The sequence below is a fragment of the Diprion similis genome, chromosome 6 (genome assembly GCF_021155765.1).
Source record: "Diprion similis isolate iyDipSimi1 chromosome 6, iyDipSimi1.1, whole genome shotgun sequence".
NCBI lineage: Eukaryota > Metazoa > Arthropoda > Insecta > Hymenoptera > Diprionidae > Diprion > Diprion similis.
This window is the reverse complement of record NC_060110.1, coordinates 2,767,862-2,793,149: the sequence shown is the minus strand read 5'-3', so window position 1 is coordinate 2,793,149 and position 25,288 is coordinate 2,767,862. Positions and strand designations below refer to the sequence as shown.

At 35.8% G+C, this 25,288-nt stretch overlaps 3 protein-coding genes across 7 annotated transcripts; 2 read left to right on the top strand and 1 right to left on the bottom strand.

The window, feature by feature from the left end:
* The first annotated feature begins 1,734 nt into the window (after positions 1–1,734).
* LOC124406625 (peptidyl-prolyl cis-trans isomerase Fkbp12) lies at positions 1,735–4,997 on the top strand. The gene is made up of 5 exons (XM_046882099.1): positions 1,735–1,845; positions 1,970–2,019; positions 2,881–2,928; positions 3,459–3,645; positions 4,336–4,997. Exons 2-5 carry the CDS (start codon positions 1,983–1,985, stop codon positions 4,391–4,393), a joined length of 330 nt encoding a protein of 109 aa, XP_046738055.1. The 5' UTR covers positions 1,735–1,845; positions 1,970–1,982; the 3' UTR covers positions 4,394–4,997.
* Positions 4,499–18,352, bottom strand: LOC124406623 (protein EFR3 homolog cmp44E). Of its 5 annotated transcripts, none has more exons than XM_046882095.1 (17): positions 18,169–18,352; positions 14,556–14,632; positions 13,530–13,645; positions 12,106–12,268; positions 11,433–11,585; positions 11,219–11,325; positions 10,979–11,122; positions 10,811–10,889; positions 10,603–10,738; positions 10,231–10,502; positions 9,318–9,490; positions 8,819–9,179; positions 7,612–7,817; positions 7,398–7,497; positions 6,914–7,072; positions 6,649–6,812; positions 4,499–6,618 (listed from the first exon to the last, which is right to left on the bottom strand). In XM_046882095.1, the coding sequence occupies exons 1-16, from the start codon at positions 18,248–18,250 to the stop codon at positions 6,660–6,662; spliced, it is 2,481 nt and encodes an 826-aa protein (XP_046738051.1). In that variant the 5' UTR covers positions 18,251–18,352; the 3' UTR covers positions 4,499–6,618; positions 6,649–6,659. The 5 variants fall into 5 exon arrangements, with proteins under 5 accessions (XP_046738051.1, XP_046738052.1, XP_046738050.1 ...); XM_046882096.1 differs by having other exon boundaries at positions 4,499–6,625; positions 6,656–6,812; XM_046882094.1 differs by lacking the exon at positions 4,499–6,618 and having other exon boundaries at positions 6,638–6,812.
* A 2,156-nt stretch (positions 18,353–20,508) lies between these two features.
* LOC124406682 (trypsin delta-like) lies at positions 20,509–22,382 on the top strand. Its single transcript, XM_046882205.1, has 5 exons — positions 20,509–20,638; positions 20,863–21,179; positions 21,753–21,801; positions 21,891–22,093; positions 22,184–22,382. Exons 1-5 carry the CDS (start codon positions 20,572–20,574, stop codon positions 22,340–22,342), a joined length of 795 nt encoding a protein of 264 aa, XP_046738161.1. The 5' UTR covers positions 20,509–20,571; the 3' UTR covers positions 22,343–22,382.
* The last annotated feature ends 2,906 nt before the right edge of the window (positions 22,383–25,288 follow it).

Sequence of the window (25,288 nt, the reverse complement as noted above, 5' to 3'; positions counted from 1 at the left end):
CAGATAGGATTCTTTGATTGCTTTCAAGATTTCATTTTCTAAAGCTTGTCAAAAATCATATTAGTGAGTTAAGGGGGTGCCCTAGTCGATTTCGACGTTGTATACCTATATTTCCAAATATCGAAGACGACGTATCTCAAACGCGAAAACGAGCTTAACAGTCCCATTTTATACGCAATTCAGAACAGAAAAACTCCAATGCAACATTATTTGAAGCGAAAATAAAGAAATTGCACGAATTCTACAAAATCGCAATAGTTAAATTCGTAGAATTCATGCCAATTCATTACTTCTGTGTTAGATAAATAAATGAATCGGTCACATGAGCACCTCAGTATCCACTCCGACGGGAATAAGATGCCCTAACGTGCATCTGCGCCTACTCGTATTCAACTTCAAATTGACGCTTCCCTCCCCCCCCCCCCCCCCGTGCCGCTTTGCTTAGAATTTAGAAACCAAAATCTACTTAACTGGCTCGAGCGGTTCTGGGTTCTGGTCGTCACCATGTCCGGAGCTCGACTGACGAATCTGAAATCCAGCGCGCTACGTTTTTGCCCGACAATACAAAGTCCGTTACTTTTACCTACTTCCCACATAATTCAACTCAAATCTCTATCTGTAGGTACCGCAACAAAAATATTTTGATTTTCTGAATTTAACTGAACGTTTCTTCCTCTGTATTGCCATGAACGTTAACATAAATTTTTATATGCATATGTTTTTTTTTTGTTTTTAATACGCTTAGTTTCAATTAGTTGGTGACGATAAGTTTATTTAATTGGGATTTGAAAATGTCGTTTAATAAGTTTTCTGAAAACAGCGCCTTCACAAAGCGGATATCTACTTTTATCCGTTTATTTCTATTCTGCTATAAGAATTCTTGACGCTTTTTTTGAAATGTGTCCCTTTTGCTACAGCAGCGCTATCTCATATTAACTCTTCTGTCGAAAGTAGTAGTTTTTTACTTCGAAAACTTCGAACAGCAATTTTATTGCCGTGAATCTGGTGGTTCTCAATTGGGTTTTTATCCCAAGAATTGAAAACACTAAGATTATGAATTAATCTAATTTATTCTCATTATTCCAGAATCGTGCACTTGTGCATAATTAAGATGCCTTTTCATACCCCAGGAGCCTATGTTCTGAATTGTGAATAATCGGGAATAAACGACCGTCAGGTTGTAACACCTGGAACTCCCCAAAAGCTTCTAATAAGTTCCCAACCAAAACTTCTAATGAGCGCTGCAGAAGCTCTATGTAAGCTATTCTACAAAGCTTTAAGAGAACATTGTCAGAAAGTATAAATATCTCAATTGATAGCTTTATGAAAAAACTCAAAATTCAAGTTCTCAATTGACGCCCGTGAAAATTCAGCCTAATACAAGGAGGACGCAAAGTTAAGACGATGCTATAGTTCAGTCTTTACCATGTCTATAAACCGAATAAAATAACACGGTTTTGACTATTGTTTCTGTTTATGGGTCGTTAACGCCAAAAAGCTTCTCATAGTGCCATTCTACATACAATGCCGAATACGAATATTTGAAAAAAGCTAGTTCTTTTTTTTGCCATTGAAACAATGCAACCTGCATGGCATACCCTTAGAATATCTCTCTGCATACGTAGTGATCCGCGTGGCCACTGATACAACTACCGAGTTGGCCTCAAAATGAGCATTTCTCCCTCCGCCGAAAAATTGTGTTCGTTTCCCGACCTAACAGAAGGAGCCAATGAAAGGCCAGGGCCCCTCTATGAGTTCGACACAGCGTATAAGCCTAGGAATAGTAGGAAGCCAGATTGTTCAGTGAACGGCATTTCGGTTCGCATTCGGTCGTCAAAGCACGAGGTAAGGCTGCCTGTTGGTTTTAATGGGGTATCTCATAAATCCAATAATCATCAGAATCTGATATTGTTGTTGTTTTTTGATATATATAAATTTTGCGGTTAATAAATATACATATTCCCCGCAGAAAATAAGCAATTATGGGCGTGGATGTTGAGGTTCTTTCACCTGGAGACGGTAATTATATTCACGTTCATTTTATTCTCCAACGGTTATTTTCTAAACTCAGCAAGTGTTTCTGTCGATTTATTTTTCACTCATTCATTTTTCTGCGTTCTACTCCGCTCGTCTATTGTGTAAATATTTTCGAGCATCCGAATAGACCAAGTATTTTAACAAGTTCGCGTATCGTTGCAAATCTGACGTGGATAATAGAAGTTGAAAACTAACCGCGCATGTGTGTCTGATGACGATATCCGATATATCACTGGACTCGGAGGCTATACGTATAAAAAATAAAAGGCAAATTAATATTTCTGTTGCTAGAATGGCTCGAGTTGCCCGTAATCCATTCATTTCCTTTTTTCCCTTCATAATACCTTGTCCGCACATGCTTTGACACCATTGGAATTCTCTAGGCACAATTTTGTTGGCGTATTTGAAAAATCCTGTAAAAATACGCCATCTCCATAACGGGTATGGTGGTTGAATACAGGAATGAAAATCTATCTTTGTCATGCTTCTGAGTTCCGTTTGCTGATCATTCTATCCTATATTGTATTATATTCTCTCTCTTGATTATCGAATTTCACTGGTGGGCCGATTTTTTTTACACATGATAAAATGCATTTTGTTCATATAAACCTACCAATTGAACTTAAGTGATTTTTATAGTCGAGTTTATTTTTCCTGAGGATGTGCAAACTGAGATTTATTTGTACTTTTGGCCAACAATATGTATTATTCATTTGCCTTCTCACACGTCACAAATTCAATTATACTTTCAAAGTAAAGTTCAGCATACATTGTCATGTACATTTCACGAGCCTATTCATTTCAATATTCTGTAATGCACATATGCTTTTTTCTTCCATTTAGGCTCGACCTACCCTAAAACCGGACAAACTGTTGTGGTCCACTATACAGGTCAGTATTAATACATTATATATTTATATTTTTGTATTTTTTTAAATATTTACATACTATACCATATAATATAACATCAACAATGTCAATATCATTGCTTGGATAAAATCAACCTTGATGAAATTTTTTTTCTTTTAAATTTTAATACAAAAAAATAGAAAAATAGTTTTGCAAAAGTTCACGAATTAATACCTCAGTGAATATTACGCTTTTAATAATGTGATTTTTTACATTTTGTTAATACTGTCTGAGAATTTTTCATAAAAATTAAGAGATTTTCAGATAGTAATAGTAAATTGTGCACCAAGGAGGCAAAGTAGGTCCTTTTAGGCCAAGCGGAAAAGTTTGCGATATGAGTTGTAGGTGAGCTTATTTGCGAGCTGAGGAAGTACATTGCAAATATGTGAGGCAAAAATGACCTTGAGCGTAGTGCAAAATGCAACACTTTTAATTACTAAGATGCAAAAGTGAATTTTTACATACTTCACTGCCCCTTTTCTTTTAACATGGGTGAAAAAATATTATATTAGGTACTCTTACCTCTGGGAAGAAGTTTGATTCGAGCAGAGACCGTGGAATTCCCTTCAAGTTCAAGATTGGTAAGGGTGAAGTGATCAAAGGATGGGATCAAGGAGTAGCCCAGATGTGTGTCGGAGAACGCGCTAGACTTACTTGTTCACCTGATTTCGCCTACGGTTCCCGAGGGCACCCTGGCGTATATCCTTTAATATAATATATTATCACATTCAGGTTCTTTATAAAATTCGAATGATTTTATTCTGATCTCTCGCCTCCCGATTAAACTTTTCCTTGCTCATGATTCAAGAAATGTTTATACAGGTGCTTTAATCAACATACCAGGTCTTTATTTGAATAACTATTGCTATCTACGATTTTTTGTTTCTTAATTTTCCAGAGAATATTCCAGAGAACTTCTATAAAGTATTAGAGCTATGGTTTCTTTCTGTAAATCTATGATGTTTCATTGCTGCAATGTCATGCAGGCAACAAAAACACTGCATCGTACTGTTGTTGACTTTTTAAGATATTATTCGAAAATTTCTGGGTATACTTACTTTAAACCATTTGGTATCTGATGAAATAGGAACCAATGTTCAGGGGTGAGAGATAGAATAAGTTTCATTACGTGGAGTAAAAGGAAATGTATCTGCATCTGAATGTCTGAACACCACTGTTTCCGATATGGAACTGCATGCTTTCTGCTGGTTGTGTGACACCATAATGTGTATCTATTATTGACGTTTTCTCAGAGAGATAATCATATGCTCATGTAGAGTTTCTTTCACTTCCTTTATAATACTATTGTGCGTTATACTTTCCTTTTTACTCCACTGTTGATTATATATTTAAAAGTGACCATGATTACGAACCTTAACAAAAGCACACTATCCCGCCAAATGCGACACTCATATTCGACGTGGAGCTGCTGAAGGTAGAGCCATGAAGAATGAACTTATAATCAAACACATCAGATTTCATCCTGGCACACAGAAACAATATTGAAGAATGTTCGAAATTTTGTCTTAAAATAGCATTTTGAATTATGATCATTAGTTAGATAATATCCACCCACCTCACTCCTATAATCGTTTTATCAAACTTAATTCACTTCTTAGCAATGACTACATAATGCATGTATTTATGTGTATGTATAAATTGTGTCAAATGGTATGTAATGAAACTGATACACGCCTGAAATCTACCTTGATCATACATAGATATACATTAATACTTATATATTCGAGAGTTTCGTAATCAAACTCGTTCCACTCTCAAACCAGGTGGCATTTAAATCCAAAATTTCTTATCCGTATATGTGATTGTGATGAGAAATAATTTGTGTCAATTCACTGTGTTCAACTCTTGTACTATTTTTCACGATATACTAAAACGCAAACTGTGCTCATTTCATTTGGTTATTTCAGGATATTTACTATCTGTGAATTTTTTGTACAAATTATTTGAATATGGATGATATTTACCATATGGAAAATGCAATAGTCATAATTTATGTGATCAAATTCAATAAACAATCTGCTATGTCCAACAAAAAAGGAAACTGAGTTTGATCTACACCTTCACTCGAAAATGAATTTATCATTTATTGCATTCCGTTAAAATAAACGCTAAATAATCAGGAATTCTTACATGTTCATTTTTATTGGTTAATATCAATTAAATTAAATAACAATTCGATGAATATAGATTTTACGTATAACAATGTCTAATTACCTATAACTTGGTGAGGATTAGGATTCTCACAGAATTTTTTGGTGATTCTCCGACGCAGAATAGAAGGAATTATATCTATTAATGTAACTTACTCACATAGTCAGGGATTTCGAATACCGATAAAAAAATCGGTAATCTGTTATAAAAAGATCCGATGGAGTAACACAACATTCAAGTAAGCAATATCAGAATTAACTGAAACGAGTTACACGTCTTTTCATTTTATGCTATGCATATACCGTAACTAAAAAACTTCAAATATACATTATTTTAATTTTACGAATTACAAGCGGTAATATTTTTTAAAACTAATGTTTTATAGCTGCTTTTTATGTTGATGATGTGGCATAAGTTCCAATATGCATCTCCGTTGCGTAATATTGGACACCTTCTATATTGCTCAAGTTTTTCAAACTATATTCGAGTGTTAAAGTTTACATACCATGTAGGCAGCTACTGCAATGTATTTAATTTGATGTGTTCCATTCAATGCGTCGTTGGCTGTTATTAGTCATTGAATAGGTATGTACATACACACGCAACTTTAGAGTATCGTAAAGTATTTTCTGTCTTGCAGTTGTGACTGCTTCCAAATGAATTGTAGTTTTTAGCGGTAATCAATATTCCATCTATTACCTAAGGATTTGCATTAAATGTAATCAGTATATTCAATACCTCATTTTAAGAATTAATCAAGTTAGATCACCGTAGTAAAAGATCTTGATACTGCGAAAATTTATTTGGAAAAATTGCTTTCGAAATTATTTGAATTAATAGCTTTAGGTTGTTTTAAAAATTACACATCTAGCCATATAATAGTAAACTTTAAATATTATTTTAATGATTTAAATTATTGCCCCTTTTGCCCTCTTTAAATTCAACGATTGATTGCGAAAATTCCTTAGGAATGTTAGAAACATTATGTAAAAATATGAAAGACGTCGAAATTTTTCACAAAAGCAAAATTCAAACTGACTGTTCTCCTAAGTGATTATAATATCGTAACTAAATGGTAAATTAACGTATTTTATTGCTCAACTTATGTTTATCTAATGTTATTGTTGTCGATGAAATTTTTTAATTACATATTCCAACATAGATAATGAGATACAATAACCTTTATTCGCGTGTGAAAAAATTATTGTACGGATTAATTAGGTATATGTGTATAAATTATAAAGCCGCCACACAAAAAAGACCATATTTCAATTAATTAGGGATTGTATCAGTTAGATTTATAGTCAAGAAAAAAATTAATTCAGTCAAGAAGTAGAATTCGAGGTAACGAAAAGTTGATGAAAGAATTAGATCAAAATGGTACAAAAATAACTTTGTACTAATTTAAAGCGTACAGAAATTGTAATGTAATTAGAAATGGAGAAAGTTAAATTAATTAAAAACAAATAAAACAAACCCCATTATCTTAAATCGTCTGAACGATAATAACAACTTTCGAAAATCTAGGGATGATAATCAAATCAGTAAACAAATAATTCTGGAAAGTGAACTTCATATGCCGGTGTTTGACTTGGCTTTGCATCAGCTGGTGGGATTCCTGGTTGAATTGGGTTTCTTGGCTCGACTGTGAGCGTGTTAAATATTTCCGATAACTTGTTTTGAAGCATGTCATGCTGAAACATGTGAAACGAGTAAGATCATTGACGTTAATGACCAGTTATCATGATAGGTAATAAGAAGTGAAGATTTCTTTCAAGCGTCATTGATTACTTACCTTCGGCTGCGTCTTTACAACTAGATCCTGGAATGGTGCAGTTCTAAAAAGCTGCGAAAGTTGCAGACGCCTTTCTTCTTCAGCTTCCCTACGAGTCTCTCCGCTCTCTGTTAGAATTCTCTTCATGCTCTCAAATGTCAATTCTTCGCCAGGCAATTTCTAGCATTCACAATAAGATAGCTTTGGGTTAAGATTGCATTGGCGCGATGTGGCAGCAATATTAATTTCAAAGTATATTCTACGAAAGGAAAGACTCGACAGGAAATTAAACTAACAGAATTTATTTCAGCAAAGGGATGGTCGCTGGTAGAACTAAGCAGGGTGTAGGTAGATACATCGTTATGATTTTCATGATTTAGGATTTTGGAACTCTCCCAGCTGGATTGGTTTTCTATAGCCCAGAGTTTTAGAATCTGGTGGTTCGGGATTATTATAAGTTTGTCATGAATTTCAATATTATATGCGGTTGAAATGTTAGCAGTACCTTTTGCACGCCAGGAGATGAACCAGCGCTATCGAGTTCCGCTCCACCAGCATTTATATCAGCCATTGAACTTCGGCCAGTGCTGTCTACCCATGAATGTCTACGAAAGATAATTATGAATTCCGAGTCATTGTGTTCAGACTTTAACAAAATAAGGGTCGAAATTCATTGAAAAATAATAATTAGGCATAATGGGTAACGCGAAGGGGGTTACCTATGCTGAAGAGAGCTACTGCTGTACCCTGGTCCTTGCTGTAGCTTTCCAGTGTCTAAGCCTGCTCCTTTCAGACATTCGCTTACAACAGCTTGATCAATGATAACTGAGGGTGGTAGTCGCGTTGGAAGTTGAGATTCACTATCGTATCGGGATTTGAGCTCAGGTAAAAGATGCACAGCTTCTTTCTCACGTGCTTCAACCAACTGCAAAAGATTGTTTCAAATGTCAAATATTCTCTGTAGACTCGACCACTTTTTTCATTAAACATATGAAACTTCTTGAAATCTTGCCAGTTCACAGCATCAATTGTGCAGCAAAAACTCTATATTAATTAATTCAATCCAATTATTTAGAAGAAGGTTCACTTTTTAAAGTAAATGCACACTGAAAAAATAACTGTTGCAACGAACAAATATTAGGGACGAAAAAGTTGTAGTTTTCTATCAACTTTTTTGTAAGGGGGAAATGAAAATATGTTAGCAAACTTAATTTTTCGTTGAAATACTCAAACTTTCTTCGTCTGACACTTAATGCTCTGCTATCGAGTACACAAATATTTTGGATATATGTGTAGGTTTAGAAAAAAAGTTTCCCCAGATTTACAAAGTCCATGTGTGCTATTTCACGTGGACATAATAGAGACGAGAATAAACGGATTTAGAGATTACGGTACTATACCCGTAATTGCACAATATTATTGTGATGTGAGTGAGTAAGAATAAAAGGAAGTAAAGCCTCAGTCTGCTTGAAGGTCTGCCCTCATGCGATCACGGAGAATATTCGATCTGTATATTAGATCCGAGCATTGGCTTGCCAAAAACATTTTTATGTCAGCTAACTATTGATCATTCTGTGTTTTCGCTTACACCATACAAATTTTCTTAAAACTCAACTAAGAACTACAATTTTTCACCCCAATATTTTTTCCTGTGAGTTATGGTTTTCAAGGTACAGTTAATTGAGAAGAATTCTAGTAAAGTTTCAAAAAATTGAACAAGATCATTGAAACAAGTAATTGATGTGAAAATAGTGAAATTGACGAAAGATGACGTTTAAAAATAGATTTTCGTGAACTTAGAAAGAACAAACAAGTGCTCGTAGAAGTGTTCAAATAGATAATATTTTTTTTCTGAATCTAGATCTCTGTTAGAACAAATACCTATATATTAGAAATGTCTTGAACAGGATGAAAATTGAACTTTACCTTACTCGCATAATCCATGAGGGATGTTATATTGCACACGTACGAAATAAGAACCAAGAGGGACATCACGACGGCATGTAGATTGAATTTAAGAGAATTGCCAATCTGTCCGCTAGTAAGGGCCAAGTCCTGCAGGCTCAGTACAAGTCGTAGTAATTCCAAAACGGTTTCTTCAGATGCGAGTTCGACAGCAAGTAAGGCAAGCGTTGTGTACACAGCTTCGATATTTTCAACTGTATTGCTTGGTAGTTCCAACGATTCATATAGAGCCTGATAAATTTCTGGGCCGTGCTTACGAACGAAGATTACATCAGGTCGTGAAGATTTTTCTATGACAAGTTCCAGATCTCCTATGTTAACGCTGAAAGAATTTGACTTTGGTGAAATGGCGTTGTATAAATAAATTCAACTGTTGCTTATAATTTATTGATAAAACGATTTAGAATATACGTTTCAGCGATGCTTCATGTATGAAAATGAACAAGGATATACAACTTACGTTGGTGTCGCTAACTTGTCAATGTTGCTATGCCTGTCGATCAGAGTGTGCAGAATTTTTTGCACTAGCAATCTCATTTCAGGATCTGGTGCCAATGACATGCGTAGCAGGGGTTCCAAGAAACTTATTGGGAATGTTGTATTTAAATGAATTGTTTGGTACTTTGTGCCAACCTGAAAGTAAAGAGTGTTTCAAAAACTGTCTTTCAAGACGCAGCGCAGCGCACACTCTCTTTCCTTAAAAAGAAGATATATGAGAACACGGCGGAAGAAGTGGGTCAATTTTGAGAATTGATATTTCAATAACTAATAATTCTATTCGATCGGGATTTCTTTGAATCAAGAATGTGTTGATGAGCTTTACTAAGATTGTTTTCGTATTTGAATCAATTAATACGAAGCATTACTATTGACGGTAAAGATTTTGTTTAGCAGCATATTTTGTGGTTCCCATGATATATCAAATCGGCTCAACCAATGTACTTCAAGTTTGGATAGAGTATTCTTAGACAATCTAATTTCTTTGAAAAGGCCCATTTAATGTTTTGCAAAAAACAGAAACTTTCAAATCACACCAAAGAATATAAATTATCGAACAGTGCTGTCTCCAAATTTAAAGTGAATTAGTTGAGCTATTCATGACATACCGCGAGAGTCACGAAATGTGTCACTGAGTGAATGGTTGATTTTATTGCCACTAATAATGCTTCCTATTAATTGATTGTAATAATGAAAAACATATGAATGAAGCTCGATCTACATACTTTTATTTTTGCAAACGATCGAATAAAACTAATCCCAATTGAATTGGATAATTGGTTGTAAATATAAATTCATAAAATTGACCCATTTTTTTCAGTAGCCTACTCGTATATATCACCCTGATGAACTAGCTTATTATCTCATTATCTCACCTTGAGTAGTGATTTCAAAAGAATGCTCTGAAGTAAAACATCTCCCTTTCCGACTGAAGCTGTACTGTCAGGTTCAGTGTAAGGAACTTTGCTCATGATGAACATCATTATTTCAATTTTCTGATAATCAGGAAGATGATTTGCAAATTCTCCTAATGCATTGATCAGTGCTTCTTGGTAAAGTTGTTCGTCATTGCTTGATGGCAGATTTCTTGTTACACTTACGCGAAGGTGCGATAACAGAGAATTTATAATTTCCAACACAGATGGACCTAAGATTTTTTAAAACAATTTACATTGATTGTTAAGTATCCTCTACCTTCACAAAGATACTTATACTGTCTGCTTGAATTTTATTTACTATTTTCTTACCAACACTCTCACCAGCAGCGATAGAAATAATCTTCGATAAAGTATCGGCGATACTTGTTCGTATTTTTGGAGTAGACTTAGAATTCTCGTCAAGATGAGTCATTAAAGCTTCAATAACTGTGTAGGAATATTGCGACTGAAAAATTAAACCAGATAATAAAATTCTGATATTAACTAAAAAATGTCTGGTCTAATAGACGAGACTGACCTGAATGGAAAACATGATGATACGGAAGGTGTGGATCGCAAAATAATTGGGAACCCAGAGTTGATGCAAATCCAAATGCCTGTACAAGAAACAATTGGATTTAATACTTTAATTAAAATCGAGAAATTCATCTTTGCAGTGAAAAATTACGTATGTAGTAAGAATTACCTTAACACTGGTCTAATTACGCAGCGTATGTGTCCAAAAGAAGCACGCCCAACTAATTCACGCATGCAACTTTCGGCAAACTGTGGCGGATCTGATCTTTCTTCAGCTGGACTTTCCGGGGTGGCATCTTCTTTCTCAGAATATCTATTTAACATGTAGCTCATTAAAATTGAAGGCAATCAACAGTGTGATCTGCATTTAAGATTCTAATCAATTTTTATACATCACACAGGTGCTTACCTAGAATTTTGCATATTGTACAGCAGTGAAGGAACAATCTTATCCATATGTACAGGTTCCCAAATATTTTCTACTAAATCATCAGATAGTGTTTTTCTGACTACGCCCTGTGAAAGAAAATTTATCGTGATACCCTGGGTGTCAATTTTTGGGAAAAAGAAGAATTGCGAAACTGATTGAACGATGGATTAAAACAAATTTTTTACATTCTTACCTGCAGCCCCTGTATCCCGGCAAGGCGTATTTGTTTTCGAATTGCCAAGTCGTTGTGATTGGAGTGGCACATTGCAGAGAACTTTGATACAAAGAAATCGTAACGTGTGTGATAAGACGGCGTATCCTCTTCGATGTTGGCAAACCTGACAAACTAGGAGAACGAAGCATTTTGCTCAACTGCATTAAATCACATAGTATACCTTCTATTAATATACCTACACAAAATTTAGCAAAAGTTAGAGAAGCCAGCCCCAAGATTTGCGTGCAAACAATCAGATGTACACATCATGTAGCATTAACAATTCCAAACAACTATCGCTATTGTGTCTACTTTTATGTACAATATATTTTGCAATACAAAATTAACTAGATTGTGGTCTCGATATAAATTAATTGCATAGATATACTGTCCGAAACCATTGTGTAAGAATACTAAAAGTTTCAAACATTTTCAACATTTGAAATTTGATCGGAGAGAAATGTTCAATTGTACAAAAAGTAACAGAGAACTCAAACCTTAGTTCAGTGTGTAGTTTCTCTAAAACCGGAAAATAGTGAGAAAGAATATAACAACGATGTTTCGATTGTGAAATTGCAATGTTCGAGGCGACATCCTTGTTACGAGTGCAACATAATCCATCGATACATCTCGAACAGTTCTAAGCACTTACGGATTGTGTAGCTAATATTTGCAGTTGAGGTTCTGATGATTCTAGCAATTTCTGGACCATCTTCAAAAAACTTTCCACAAACAGGTTTAAAGTCTGAGCATGACAAGCAACAAGAAGTTGGTCCATCGCCTCCATAGCAATGATGACAAATCCATTGCGCCGCCTGTATAATAAATAAAAAATTGCAATACATATTTCCTCCAAGATGATGCTTCACATAGAGAAGTGGTGACATTGATATATTAATGCATTGTTCATTAGTATTCATAAATAATGTCGTTTTAGATAAGATCATGAATATTGTTGGAATTTCCTTGTTGAAAACCCCATACATATGTACATGGAAAGAGGGAGACTAGGATTTAATGTCCCATTAGATTTCTCAAGGTGATCTGAATTTACTGTTATCTAATATTATGTGAGGCAAATCTCACACTCAATCGGCTCACGCCCAGTTAGGAAAAAGATTTGGAATAAACTGGTTGCATACGCAAGTGGTGCTAATTTTCGCGACTCAGTTTAGCGCAACCTGGATGATTTTAGAAATCTCTTGCAACAGTAAATTATGAATATTACTATTTTATATTACCTAATAAGTAAACAGATTTGAAATACAGAAACACTTTATATTTACGAAAAATAAAAGAACTTTAAATATACGAGTAAGATTCAGGATATTCATATGACTTTATTGAGGAGGTTGGTGAATCAAAAATCAATACTTTTCATTACGTCGATTACAGTGTGATCGCACATATTGCATTAATCAAATTCAATTATTTTCAAGCTATAACGACTTTCCTGGGGATGTGAGAAAGAGAAAAAATGCATACGGTATTATAAAATCTGAGATATAATGCTTTTGCGTTCGAAAATGCTTTCAAACGGTAAGACATCCAGTTTTGAAAAATTAATTTTTTTATGGAATCTTTAAAACAGATTTTGTTTCAATAGTAAATTGAATATAGCTATTTAATTTGGTGATCAAACTCAATGTCGATGACACTTTAAATAAAATGACTTATCGTACAGTGAAATCGAATTAATATGCCAAATTTTTCACTGATTTAAAGTGATGTCAGATGAAAAATCATTATATTCAGCTCTTGTTTATAATTCTAGATATTTCTTGCACTTCCAGGAGAATCACTGTAGCTTAAAAATCTAAAAATTTAATACATGATTAATGTGCGACCCACTTGTAATAACACTGCCGAGAAAGTATTAATTTACGATTGAGAAATCTCCTTAGCAGTTTCGCGACATGACAGAATTTGCACAAATTTGAGAGGCATTCAGGTCAAGTTTTGAAATTAACTGTATCGTATGTTTATTTCAATAACGCTGTAACTCGCAGGATATTATGGATACTTGGAGATTTTTTGAGAATAGAATTCTAATCTTACGTAGCAAGTTTTACTTACCGGTAAATATCTCTGGAAGCACGTTGAAACAAGTATTCCCCAATTCGGTCCAATTTTTCAGGACTGCTTAGGGAGTAGAACGTCAGCTTTTCCATATTGTTTTTGACCAAGCCATCCTGATGAAAAAAATATCGTCATCATCAGCTTTAGTTAAGATTTCATGGTTTTTTTTTCACAAATATCCATGGTTATTCAACTCCAGATTTAAAAAAATACAGATGCTTTGCTTCATCGACTTCTAACAGGGTACAACTTTACTGTATCAAATTAGGCAAAACCACTTTGCAGGTTCTAGTTTCGCCAAATCCGATATCACGTACAGAAGTTGCATAAAAAGGTATTAATTGCATATTACAATTCTGATGTTTTAAAATTTTTGTAAGAGACAGTCGGGTTTCGTTGATGAGGTTGAAAGATAATCAAGTTTTACTATGAATTCGAATTTTGTAACGCTTACGTAATGTAACGATACATTTGAAGAAAAAACGATTATTTCGCAACTTAATTTTATTAATTTTTTGCAAACTGAATTCCCTTGAATTCATTTTAAAATTGCAGAAAAGTAAGTAATTTTTGTTCCGATTGATGTTTTTTGATGTCAACATTCCTAACTTCAATCAAGTGTTTTCATGAACAGTTTAGTCAAGGTCTCTGAAGTTAAGCCTTCCCATAACGCATTCAAGGGACAATTACAGGTACTGTCGTTAATTCAATGAAAATTTGGCTGTGATTAACTTGTTCGCATGCCATAAGGGTCTGATCAAAAGAAATGTGGATAGATGGATGGAAAACAAATCGTTCTTCTTAGTATAAAAGAGAAAAATAGAAACAAATAGACGAAAAAAGAACTATGAACAAATTAAGGAGTGACTCGGATTTTGTTTAATCTGGTTGTTACTCAACACCGTATTATTACTCATTGTCGCTAGTCTGACAGGCTAAGTATGAGTAACTTACACATGCGCATATCTGTTATGAGAAGATATATTGCCGTCAGATTGATCGAAGGTAAAATAAGATTCTCACCTGAGGATTGACTGGGAAAATATTATCCACGAGTCTTTTGTACCTTGGGCGTAGGGCCGAGCAACACCAACAACAGCCTGGAAATTAAATTGGTAAACAGATATAAGAGGCAGGTCAATAAATAGCTCGGTATAGATGACACACGCAACGTGTACGTATATCTCGCGATCTTTCTTTATGAAAAGATTTTAAGGATAGCAACTGTGAATCTATTACCCAGCATGTCACCCACTCTGGAATGGCGACAATCTTTTGTTATATTTTAATCGGGATTACATCTATTTTCGGAATTTAAAAGGCCCTTTAACTCTTCTGCACTAACAGAGACTCATCGCTTTTCAATCGACTACAGATTTCGATAGCTCGAGATGCCGACGTTCTTAGATAGTCGAGAGTGGCACGCGTATTCAGAACTACATCACATCTAGGGAATACTGCTGTAAGGCGCTGCTGAATTTTTGCGTACAGCGCGTGGCGTGAGTATACTTGGTGTGTCTAGAAATCATACAACACGCCCCTTTCTTCGAGGTCAAAGCCTTTAAGTGAGATGTGTACTAACTGTCTAAAGAAATCCCTATATTTTTAGGGAATTATTTTTTTGTCGAACGGTATCCCGCTCTTTTTTTCCCCACGCAGATTCAACGTAACAACAATTAATCACCACCGATCTAGGGTATTTTGACGCCGCTGGTACACATCGTACTTAAGTCCAGTCCAGCGCGAGAGAGAAACTTTTATGGAGAAAGAAGCTGCACTCCTGAGCACATCATGTATATTCAACCACGGTACAGCGTACACGGCATTCTCAGCGCCTCACTAAGCCGGGTGTTGAACCCCCTCTCTCGCTGCGCAGCGAACTCTTTCAGGCGCCAATTTCAAACTCACACTAAGGCAGAGAGAAACAGTCATTTGAAATTAATATCAATTTGTGATAGAAATTTCAAAATAATGAAAAAATCGTGTTTTAAGTCAATAATACAGGTTTTCGTTTTCAATGAGATTAATTAACAACCTTTTTATACTGCGCATTTAATTTGTTTTTATCCGGGTAGTCAAGGTACACTATATAATCAAATACTATTTTACTTAACATATTTTTCAGTCAGATTAATGATGTCATCACAAGAATGCTATGTAGTTCTGGAGTGAACTTCATATACTGAATTTATCAGTGAATTTTTTCATCTCTGAATTATTGTCTGTTTTCTTGTTAGTTTTTTTGTTTGTTTTTCTTGTTACAAATAGTTGTAAAAAAGAAGTGATTGTGTCCGGGGAATTTTATTCGATCAAAGGACGCATCTCTCTGATAATAAACCTTAATACTTTAGCTATTTTTTGATAATGTATGACATGACGGGACGAATTAAATTTTTGAATTGGGCCTTAAGAATATCGAAAACATTTTTTATATTCTTCAGTCAACGCTAGCATGCAACAATCCATTTGTATTTGCATATCCTTTCATAACAGTGAATGGTTTGTAATCTTGAAAGTTAGTGTCATTCTGAATTATTAATAATTCTTTACACTTTTCACAGGACCGATGTGAGAGGCACTTTTTACGTAAATACCTAGTGGTAGAAATATCAATATATGGCAATATTTTCCGTGAATTATTCAACTTTTGATTGTGCAATCTGATCTATTTCATTAGCAACCGGTATTCGGAAGCTAATATTTTGAATCACTGCAAGAGATTAAACATTCATATTATATATAAGTTACTTTGTGACTGTCGATTTTGATTGTGGGTCGGTAATAAAAAAGCTACTTTAGTCCCAGATTTAGGGTAAAAAATCGCGAAAATCGTTCATGTGTCACAAAAATATATTATTTCAACGTGGTTATATAGAATATTAGATTTATTCTGTTTTTATTGTTTCGAATGACCCGATTGCGAACTCACTAAAATTTCAGATCTCAGGAAGAATATTTACGAAACAAACATTCATTTGAAAAAAGAAATGGGTATATTTACGCTTCAAAATATGTTTTTTTCTTCCGATTTACTAATTTGTTATGGCTTGATTGAATTCGACATTTTTTTAAACATTTTAATATGTATTGAATAATATTTTTCTTCAAATCACAATACAGAAGAAAAAATAATCAGTCATACACCATAGGTCTAAAAATCAAATGATTCCCCTACTCCTACTACATCAGTAAACTAGCACATTTAAAATCTGGAGAAATTTTGAGATATTCTTTTTCACCGAATAGAAAATATTTTCAAAATATACGGTTCGGTTCGTAAACCCGTACGTATACGTATGCTTACTGGCACATGTAAGTCAATACTACTTGGTGTACACTTTGCAGGTGAATTTGAATCTCTAAGACCTAGAGCTGATTACCGACTAATGAACTATGCTGGGTAACAGTATCGGTATAAGCGTAGTCCTAGCTGATGGAGTCGGTTAGTCGAATTTCGACAAGAAAAAAAATTTTCATGTGCTTTTGAGAGGATTTGATTTAATTTCACTTTTACTTAATAACGGAAATCGATTTTTAAGAGTGCTATCTCGAAGTGTGGTATTTACACGCACCAAGATTCCCGAGTAATGGGACTCTCCACACTCTGTACACAATAATTGTCGTCTTGCTTTTTATCACACTTGAAACCACGACGCACAATACCAAAGAATAGATCGAATGGTTCAGAAAATTCAAATCATATTTGAATAGACACGTGCAACTCACAATCAAGTACAAAGTATTTCCAATTGCGGCGGCGACTCGTTAAGGAAACATTCTGGTGTCGAAAAATGTTTTTCCCCGAAATCTTCATAAATCCCTTTTACCGGGTGTATTATTGTGAATAGCCTTTCAGACGATTGTAATGCTGTTACATATTGGAGCTAAGAAAAGTAATACATTTAGGCATGTTAAGCCTATGGCGGACGACCGTAGCATTGTAGAATGCAGAGTCTTCTATAATCGATATTATAGACAATTGGAGTATTGAAACAACACATTATGCGGATACGAAGGAGTCGTGGGTGTTCTCAGAAGAATACTTGTCTAATGTGGCTGAAAATGAAACAAGCGATAAAATACGTGAAAAGTATGTTACAAAACTAGCAATTTCTATAGCGTAAGTGAGTGATGATAATAAAATCACACATAATAAAATATGCGGTTGAGTTTTTATTGATCACCTTGCAGCAATGTCTAATTGATAGATGTTTTCAACATGCGTAACAAAAAACGTGGCCCGTCAAAATTAGGGTCAAATTGTAAGATGCAATACCTCACTGACATGTTTTTGATTCGCACAAAACTCATTTTGACGTTGCACTTTATTCAAGGTTTTTCCGCGATTAAAAAATTTCTCATGCATACCTTATCAATGGCAAACCTAGATAAGTATTACACAAATAATTATTGAACAAGCCCAAATATATTTCCATTGAACAGTTGCAATAGATGTTGCGACTAGGCTTACGTCAACGAGTTTGTTTCACAAAATTTCAAATTCTACTTAAAATCAGTTTGAAAATTATTTTCTAAGCATTTTCAGTATCAATGCAGTAAATAGCAGGGTCAACAATAAGATTATTTATTCATGCTTATCCGTTGCGCCTGTTGTTATGCTTTTCAGTGTACTCACATCCAGGATCAATGCACTTCTGTATGACGGGTTCAAATACACCAGGCGCATCGGCTTCGAAGCAGCACTTAACAAGTGACATAACTAATAATTCGTCATCAATGTGTATTGGACTGGCGCGCCTGTCACGAGAACAGTGTCAAACAGAACGTCACTCGGGGTGGCGTACAGCGTCGGGACGCCTCTGCTCTACTAACCTGCATAGCGTACGCCAACCCCCCCCGCACCGTTAAAAGCCTGTGATTTGTGACGTCACGAAGTGCCCAGGCTCCTGTGCGCAGCATACGAAACCGAGGTCACGCCTAACGGTAGAAAATAAGAATTTGTGGAGGTCGTATTCAGCGGTCTCTAGGGGTTGGCAGCTATGCCTTAGCGCGTTGCTTTTATTTATAATTCAGCCTAAGTTAGAACGTTTATATTGAGTTGTTTTATGGAATTGTCCTATGTAAGGTAATGTAATTGTACATAGGGTAAATTATACCGCAAGTTTTCCCAAACATGGAATGATTTGTGCTCCTGATTCAAGCAATGGGAATTGCAGCTCATGTTCATGCTTAGCACTGTATCTCGCCATGGCAATCTTAAATCTTAAATATTATGTCTATTATGATGGGAATGGCCGTGGCGGGGTATGATGCTTAATTTTAACATAAGCTGTAACTTCAGGTACTTGAATCCGGTGCACGCATCGCTTCGTGTTTAGAAAAACTCACAGTATAATAATCCAATTATCCGCCTATACGTATGCAATGCGGAATAAAGTTTGCTGAATCCGCCTGCATTTCGGCAACTGAAAGTACATATATACTCTGATTGCCTAAATGCAGGCGTATTTCCTCTGGGTTATTCTGCTTTTTCCTCAGTGGCAATATGTCATTGTGGTAAGTGACAATGTACATTTACCTTATGTTCAATTGTTCATTGGGTATTTTGACAAAATGTCCCAGTATAGTCTTCGTAACCTGGTGACCTAGAATAAGTAACGCAATTTTAAGTGCTTGTATTTGTATTAGAGTGAATCTATTTAGGAGTAAAATTGAATCATTCCCATTCACTTTAATTCCCTCTGATCCGAAATCTCACGAATCTCGAATAGTGGGTCATAACCACTTGTCGTAGTAATTAGGGTGTCATATTTTTAGGGTACGTAGTGTTTTACTGTTCTTGTGGAGCCTTGGCGAATGTAATTTACTTTATAAATTCAGTGACACTGTGTAGGATATGAATCAATGTAATGCAGGGAACGCGCTTAAATTACATACATATTACGAATATTTCGCGGATCTGGCGGTCGCTATGGAAACACATTCGGACACTACAAGAAGGTCTCCTTTAAGCGTCAGAGCGACGCCTGTGCTTTAACAGAACATACTATTCCATATATACTAGGATGGTCCTTATCTAGGACGCTGACGAATTTTTTCTGGCTCACCCTCCGAATCAACTTCCAATAATTCGAAAACAATTGTCTATGCTTAATTGGCATATATTAGGGTGGTTCTTATTCAGGATGTTAATGAATTTTTTTCTGCTCACTTGGAAAACAACTTCAAATAATTAAAATACAATTGCCTACCTTCTTCAGATTTTCACCTCAACTCTAACCCGCCCCGTCAACAGGATGGATTTCGCCATTGAAAATATCCATTCTGTTGGTGGGACGGGTTAGAGTTGAGGTAAAAATCTGAAGAAGGTAGGCAATTGTATTTTAATTATTTGGAGTTGTTTTCCGAGTGAGCGGAAAAAATTCATTAACATCCTGAATCAGGACCACCCTAATATATATATACCAATTCTCTTGTAAGTCTAACATTGTCTTTCCTTAATCGAAGATGATATGTGCCTGCGACAAAAAAGTGCGCGTTCACGTATGAAGCAATATTGAAACATTTTAGATATTACCAAATGGGTTTTCGGATGGCTTTTTGGATTTTCGTTCTGGAAAAACCTTCTTGACAAAGAAATACTATGCAGTTCATAGAACTCAGAATGTTATTCTTTATCAGTAATTTTCAATTAGAGATATTTGTTTTAGGATCTCAGAAATTAAAATCTTGATTTATGTCCGATCACACATGCACTTAGCATTGTGAGATAATCTCGTTTCAAAATTTCTCAGTAGAATCAGAAAATATCTGAATAATATAATAATGTCCGGTGATTACAATAATGTTTTATGACCGATATTACGATTATAAAGTACTTATTGTCAGGGCAGCGTCAACACATCACTGTATCTTCAGAACGATTCATCATTGTGATCCAGTGTTGCACGTCAAGTGATAAGTGTAATCTGTTATGCTGAAAAATTTACAGAAATGGGACTTGCGTCAATAGACAGTTGCACTCTCGATTTTTTTCGGCAAGCCAGAGTGATTGTACTGTCTAGTCTCTCAGCTAACCATGAGTCTGTTTCTTCATAAAATATTCTTCTATCTTGTGTTTGGGCTGAGTGTGATATTTACTAACGGTTAGTAACATCGTTGGTAAATAAAATGATAACTGTGATTCGACGGATGTTTTAGTGAAAATTTGAAATTAATACAGAATATCGACCGTGGTTGAATTCTTCTATAAATATTAATTCTGGATAGTAATTTACAGTTGTTGAGGAGCATTTCGGCATCTTGATTTTACATTTGCTGCTACCTTTGATTAAATTTTTAAGTAAAATTCATTATTTAAAATGAACAGGTGCATCAGTTGATTTTGATGTCGGGCTGGAATCGCGCATTGTTGGAGGGGCACAGGCTGAAGAAGGCGCAATTCCTTACCAAGTCTCATTGAGATCGAATGGCTGGCCCTTTTGTGGAGGGTCTATAATCACTGTCCTCCATGTTGTCACTGCAGCGCATTGTGTTCCGGGTATAAATATCAGTCAACTGACAGTCATTACGGGGACCAACAGTTTGGAAAGTGGTGGGGAGACCCATGGTGTCGTTGAAGTAACATCTCACGAGAGTTACGTCGGTTCGTCAGACTATTGGAAATACGATATCGCAATTTTGACGGTAAGAGAACTATCATTTAACGATATAAAAAAAAAAAATACACGTCGACTGGGTATCTTGGTATTTCGACACTCATGTAGGTATCTTTAAGTTAGTGTATCCAACGAAAGCTGATCATCTGATCGATCAGACTTTGAATTAAAGGATCAGGGACTTAATACCCGATCAATCAAAAACCTGATCAACGAATCTTAAGGCAGGCTAAATGACCGACTGCGCATGCGCTAAATAATTGAACTCTATTGAGTATTGAAATCCAACTCTCCCGCGTCAAGTTGCCAATTGAAATTATGTTGTCATGATGACTCATAGCGGTCATCACACATCAGCCAGTGAACAAGATAAGTGTGCCAAGCCTTCCCAAATCACTAAGGCAACTGTTTGAATTCTGCTTACCCTAGAAAAATCCATATTACCCACATGACATCCAGAAGCCACGTTTGAAAGCTGTGAAGCTTCAGGGCACCAACCTGCATGAAAATCCGACGAAGTTCAGGCATCAGTATGTTAAACTTCCCCGTTTCCTTTTATTTTGAGTGAAGATGTAACGAGTTCTCACGTTTTTTGTTGCAGCTAGCTGAGGAACTGACGGTGACGTCTCTTCAATCGCCAATTCCTATAGGTAGTAGTAGTTTTTATTGTTTCATCTCGATGAACAACCGTACAATAAGTAGTACAGTGTCACTTAAAGTAGGATTCCAATTCCTCTAGGTACGGTTGATCCTCCCGATGGCGTTGAGACACTCGTCAGTGGATGGGGGAGGGTATTCTCTGAGAGTAATGCTGTGCCCACAAAACTTCAGTATCTATGGGTGGTGACAATCAATAATACGGAATGCAGGGAGACGCTTCGAGAAGAAGTGGACGACGTGCATCTGTGTGCGTTGAGAGGTGTTGGATCTGCGGTTTGCAGTGTGAGTATGACGTCGAAAGGTCGTGAGTATGTGATCTAAAAACAGTCCTGAAGGCCCTCTGACAAAGAGACACTTTTACTTTGTTTGCAGGGTGACAGTGGTGGTCCTCTGGTGTATAATGGCACCCTAGTTGGCGTCGTTTCTTGGGGCCGGTCGCCATGTGCTTCTGGAGTTCCAGATGCCTATGTTAGGATGTCACAGATGCTTGACTTCGTTGAAAGAGTAATCGGAATCGATCTTTCCAAGTAAAGGTCTGAAGGGGAGATTTCAGGGAAATTCATAACTTTTCTTGTTTCCATTTTTGAAAGTCAGCAATTAACAAAATTTACATCTCTAAAGGATGAATGTACGCGGTGAACGCCAAGAGTAAACGTTTGTAACAGGAGATTGTTATATAAAAACATAGACATACATTCTGAAATTTTCCACAATCATTTTTTAAGGCAAATAAGTGTTGACTGTTTTTTCTAACTCCTCAATCAGTCATCGAAGGCAGAACATAGTTGCCACTGTAGAATTTTCTTTACATTTTAGTTCCCTCTATAACTATTAAGAAATGAATGACTCCTCAGTTCCACGTAGAAATAGGACAGTGAAATTTATATTATGGCGAAAAATCGAGCAGAACCTGCAGGAGCCACAGGACACTTGCTGATTTTGGAAAACAAATGTGTTGACGTGGATTATAAATTATTGCTGCTAACTCCATATACATGATACACATGATAATACCTTATGGAAATGATACGAGACTAATGAGCCCAGCTAAGGAATTGCTCCATTGTACTGACCTACACGTTTCAGTCTTTCCAAACACGGCGAGGCCATTGGTAAGCGTCGAGTGACGTCATCTGCCACCTACTCAATCTGTGGTTTCGTATTACGTTGCCATCTTGTTTACCCGAAGCTTGCTGTGGATGCTGCCTTTCTAGCTTCAGCTCTAATTTACAATTCATCTCAAGTGCATAATGCGCGATGCACCTTATACAGCCAATCAGTCTACAAATAAGACTAATCGAAGGTCTCTTTAGTGCGTTATAAACCATACATACATCATGTAATGTGATTTATGCGATACGCTGAGTCATTTGTACGCGCTGTCAGTTTATCCTGCATTTTTCTTACGATACATTTTAATTTAGGTATATGTACGTAATATGCGCACTGGGTAACGCATTGCGGCTGACTTTTTACAGCGGCAAAAAATTATGACTGTAGTTAATACGTAGTCTTTAACCATTTTCACTTCGATAACCAAAAAACATCATTCACCAAGTAACTATAACAGAGTGAAATTACTTTTGGTGCAAATAATTAATATTTCATGAGCAGATAATTCAGTCAACTGTTGTTTATGTTTTACGTAGTATGTAGGCTTTAGTCTACCAAGTGAATGAGATTTATTTGCTGATTAATGATAATAATATTATATAATTGAGGTAGTACCGCATAGCTAATGCGACCTCGACTGTCGCAGAAGTGATTTTTTCACGTCTTGGGGTAGATTGGAGGCCTTGCATAATGGTTTACGTCATGGTTGTAACACCTTTAATAAGCTCTTAAAAATCTCTTTCTATTTGTTTTCTAATCGAAATGTTGATTTTCGAACAAATATATATTCGATCGTTATTTTATTTTCATGTCTTTGAGATCTCGATATATCAGCCATTCGAAATATTATCCTTTCCAAGTATTCACCCCTACCTGCTAATCGCAATCCCACCATTTGTTAGTTTAAACATGTGGGCTCCTATATACGCTGACGTCGCTAGTTATTGAAAGGCCGTTTGTAGGACGCAACGGTATTGATCTGATGTCAATATCTCGTGTAAAGTAGCATACGAGGTGTTAAAATAATTGCTAGACTGATGGGGTGGAGAGCCAGTCTGCACGTGTTAATAAATTGGCAGATGCTGCAATTTTGAAATTCTTTTCATTTCAGTCAAAACTTTGAATTTGTGCATTTGTAAACTTGTTAATCTCGGTCGGTCGATATCCTATACCTACCAGTCCATGCCTTTACCATTAATCGGGCGAGATAAGTGACACAGTTTCTACATGGAATAAAAATACTGTCAGACTTAGGTAAAAATCAATTTTCCAGATCAGGACTTTGTACTCATTCAAGATGAGAGACTCCACGCCTAATGATCAGATGAAGCGTGGTTTATTTTTTAAATTGCCAAACATAGGTTGACAAGCTAAAACACTTGCTAAAGCACGCTATGGCATACCCAAAAACGGCCAGTATAATAGACGAGATAGGTAAGATAAACGAGCATGATATTCCAACGCATTTATCCCAGATAATCAGTCTTCACCAACCGCGTCAAATGTCACTTATTTTCACAATTATCGAGGTGTAAGCATCACTGACTTGAAAATACGTCAGTCAGTGCAATTCTACATGCAATGCTGAATATACATTTCTAATAAAAAAATTTGTTTTATGCAACAATAATGCCAAGAAATGTATTCCCGTAATTGAATTGCTATTTACTGCAGGAATATATTTCCTGGTGTAATTCTTTTCGCATGCATCAAAACAATTTTTGGATACATTTTTGAATTTTGTTTGACATTGAATGTAGAATTCCGTCGACTGTGGCATTTTCACGTCAGTGATGCGTAGGCTTCGATAATAGTGAGAATAATTGACATTTAACGCTGTCGGTAAGGACTGACTACAGCATTTTCTTAATTCCGTCTAAACTGATTATCGTGAGAGTCCTGCATAGCCACAAACAAAGTCCAATAACCACAGACACAGAAAAGTCGTTGAAATTTACGAAAAGCAAATTTATACACGTATGCCCGTAATTTTTTTACCGAGATTACACACATTTCAATAAAATATGTTGCCAAAATAAGATGTCGGTGTTCTTAATAGTCGAAAACCAAATCAGCTGCCATTTCGTCATTTTACCATTAAACCTTATGGGACTAGGCTCAAACTGTGTGTTTGATCAGCGTTGACTGGCCTCTGTTTAAATTGAGAGAGGGCTGGGGTGAACCGTCCAAGGACAAGACCTGGCCTTTTTGAAAAGGAAATATATTTCAAAAACAATTATAATAATTAAAGTGGAATTAGAAAAGGTAAATTGAAATCGTTAAAATAATCGAGGTTTCGCAACTGAATTGCCCTGTACGTCGGAAATATCTGAAAAGTAAAGAAACAGTATTATTTCGTTGTTG

Bases quoted from the DNA above. Each gene is read 5' to 3' on its own strand.
- LOC124406682 (XM_046882205.1), top strand. From the start codon at position 20,572: ATGAGTCTGTTTCTTCATAAAATATTCTTCTATCTTGTGTTTGGGCTG. The intron at 20,639-20,862 runs GTTAGTAACATC...TAAAATGAACAG, and splicing joins GAGTGTGATATTTACTAACG to GTGCATCAGTTGATTTTGAT. The intron at 21,180-21,752 runs GTAAGAGAACTA...TTTTTGTTGCAG, and splicing joins ACGATATCGCAATTTTGACG to CTAGCTGAGGAACTGACGGT.
- LOC124406623 (XM_046882095.1), bottom strand. From the start codon at position 18,250: ATGTCACTTGTTAAGTGCTGCTTCGAAGCCGATGCGCCTGGTGTATTT. The intron at 9,491-10,230 runs GTGAGATAATGA...CTTTACTTTCAG, and splicing joins TTTTGAAATCACTACTCAAG to GTTGGCACAAAGTACCAAAC. The intron at 7,073-7,397 runs GTACTGCTAACA...TGTGAATGCTAG, and splicing joins CATCTCCTGGCGTGCAAAAG to AAATTGCCTGGCGAAGAATT.
- LOC124406625 (XM_046882099.1), top strand. From the start codon at position 1,983: ATGGGCGTGGATGTTGAGGTTCTTTCACCTGGAGACG. The intron at 2,020-2,880 runs GTAATTATATTC...TCTTCCATTTAG, and splicing joins GGTTCTTTCACCTGGAGACG to GCTCGACCTACCCTAAAACC. The intron at 2,929-3,458 runs GTCAGTATTAAT...ATATTATATTAG, and splicing joins TGTTGTGGTCCACTATACAG to GTACTCTTACCTCTGGGAAG.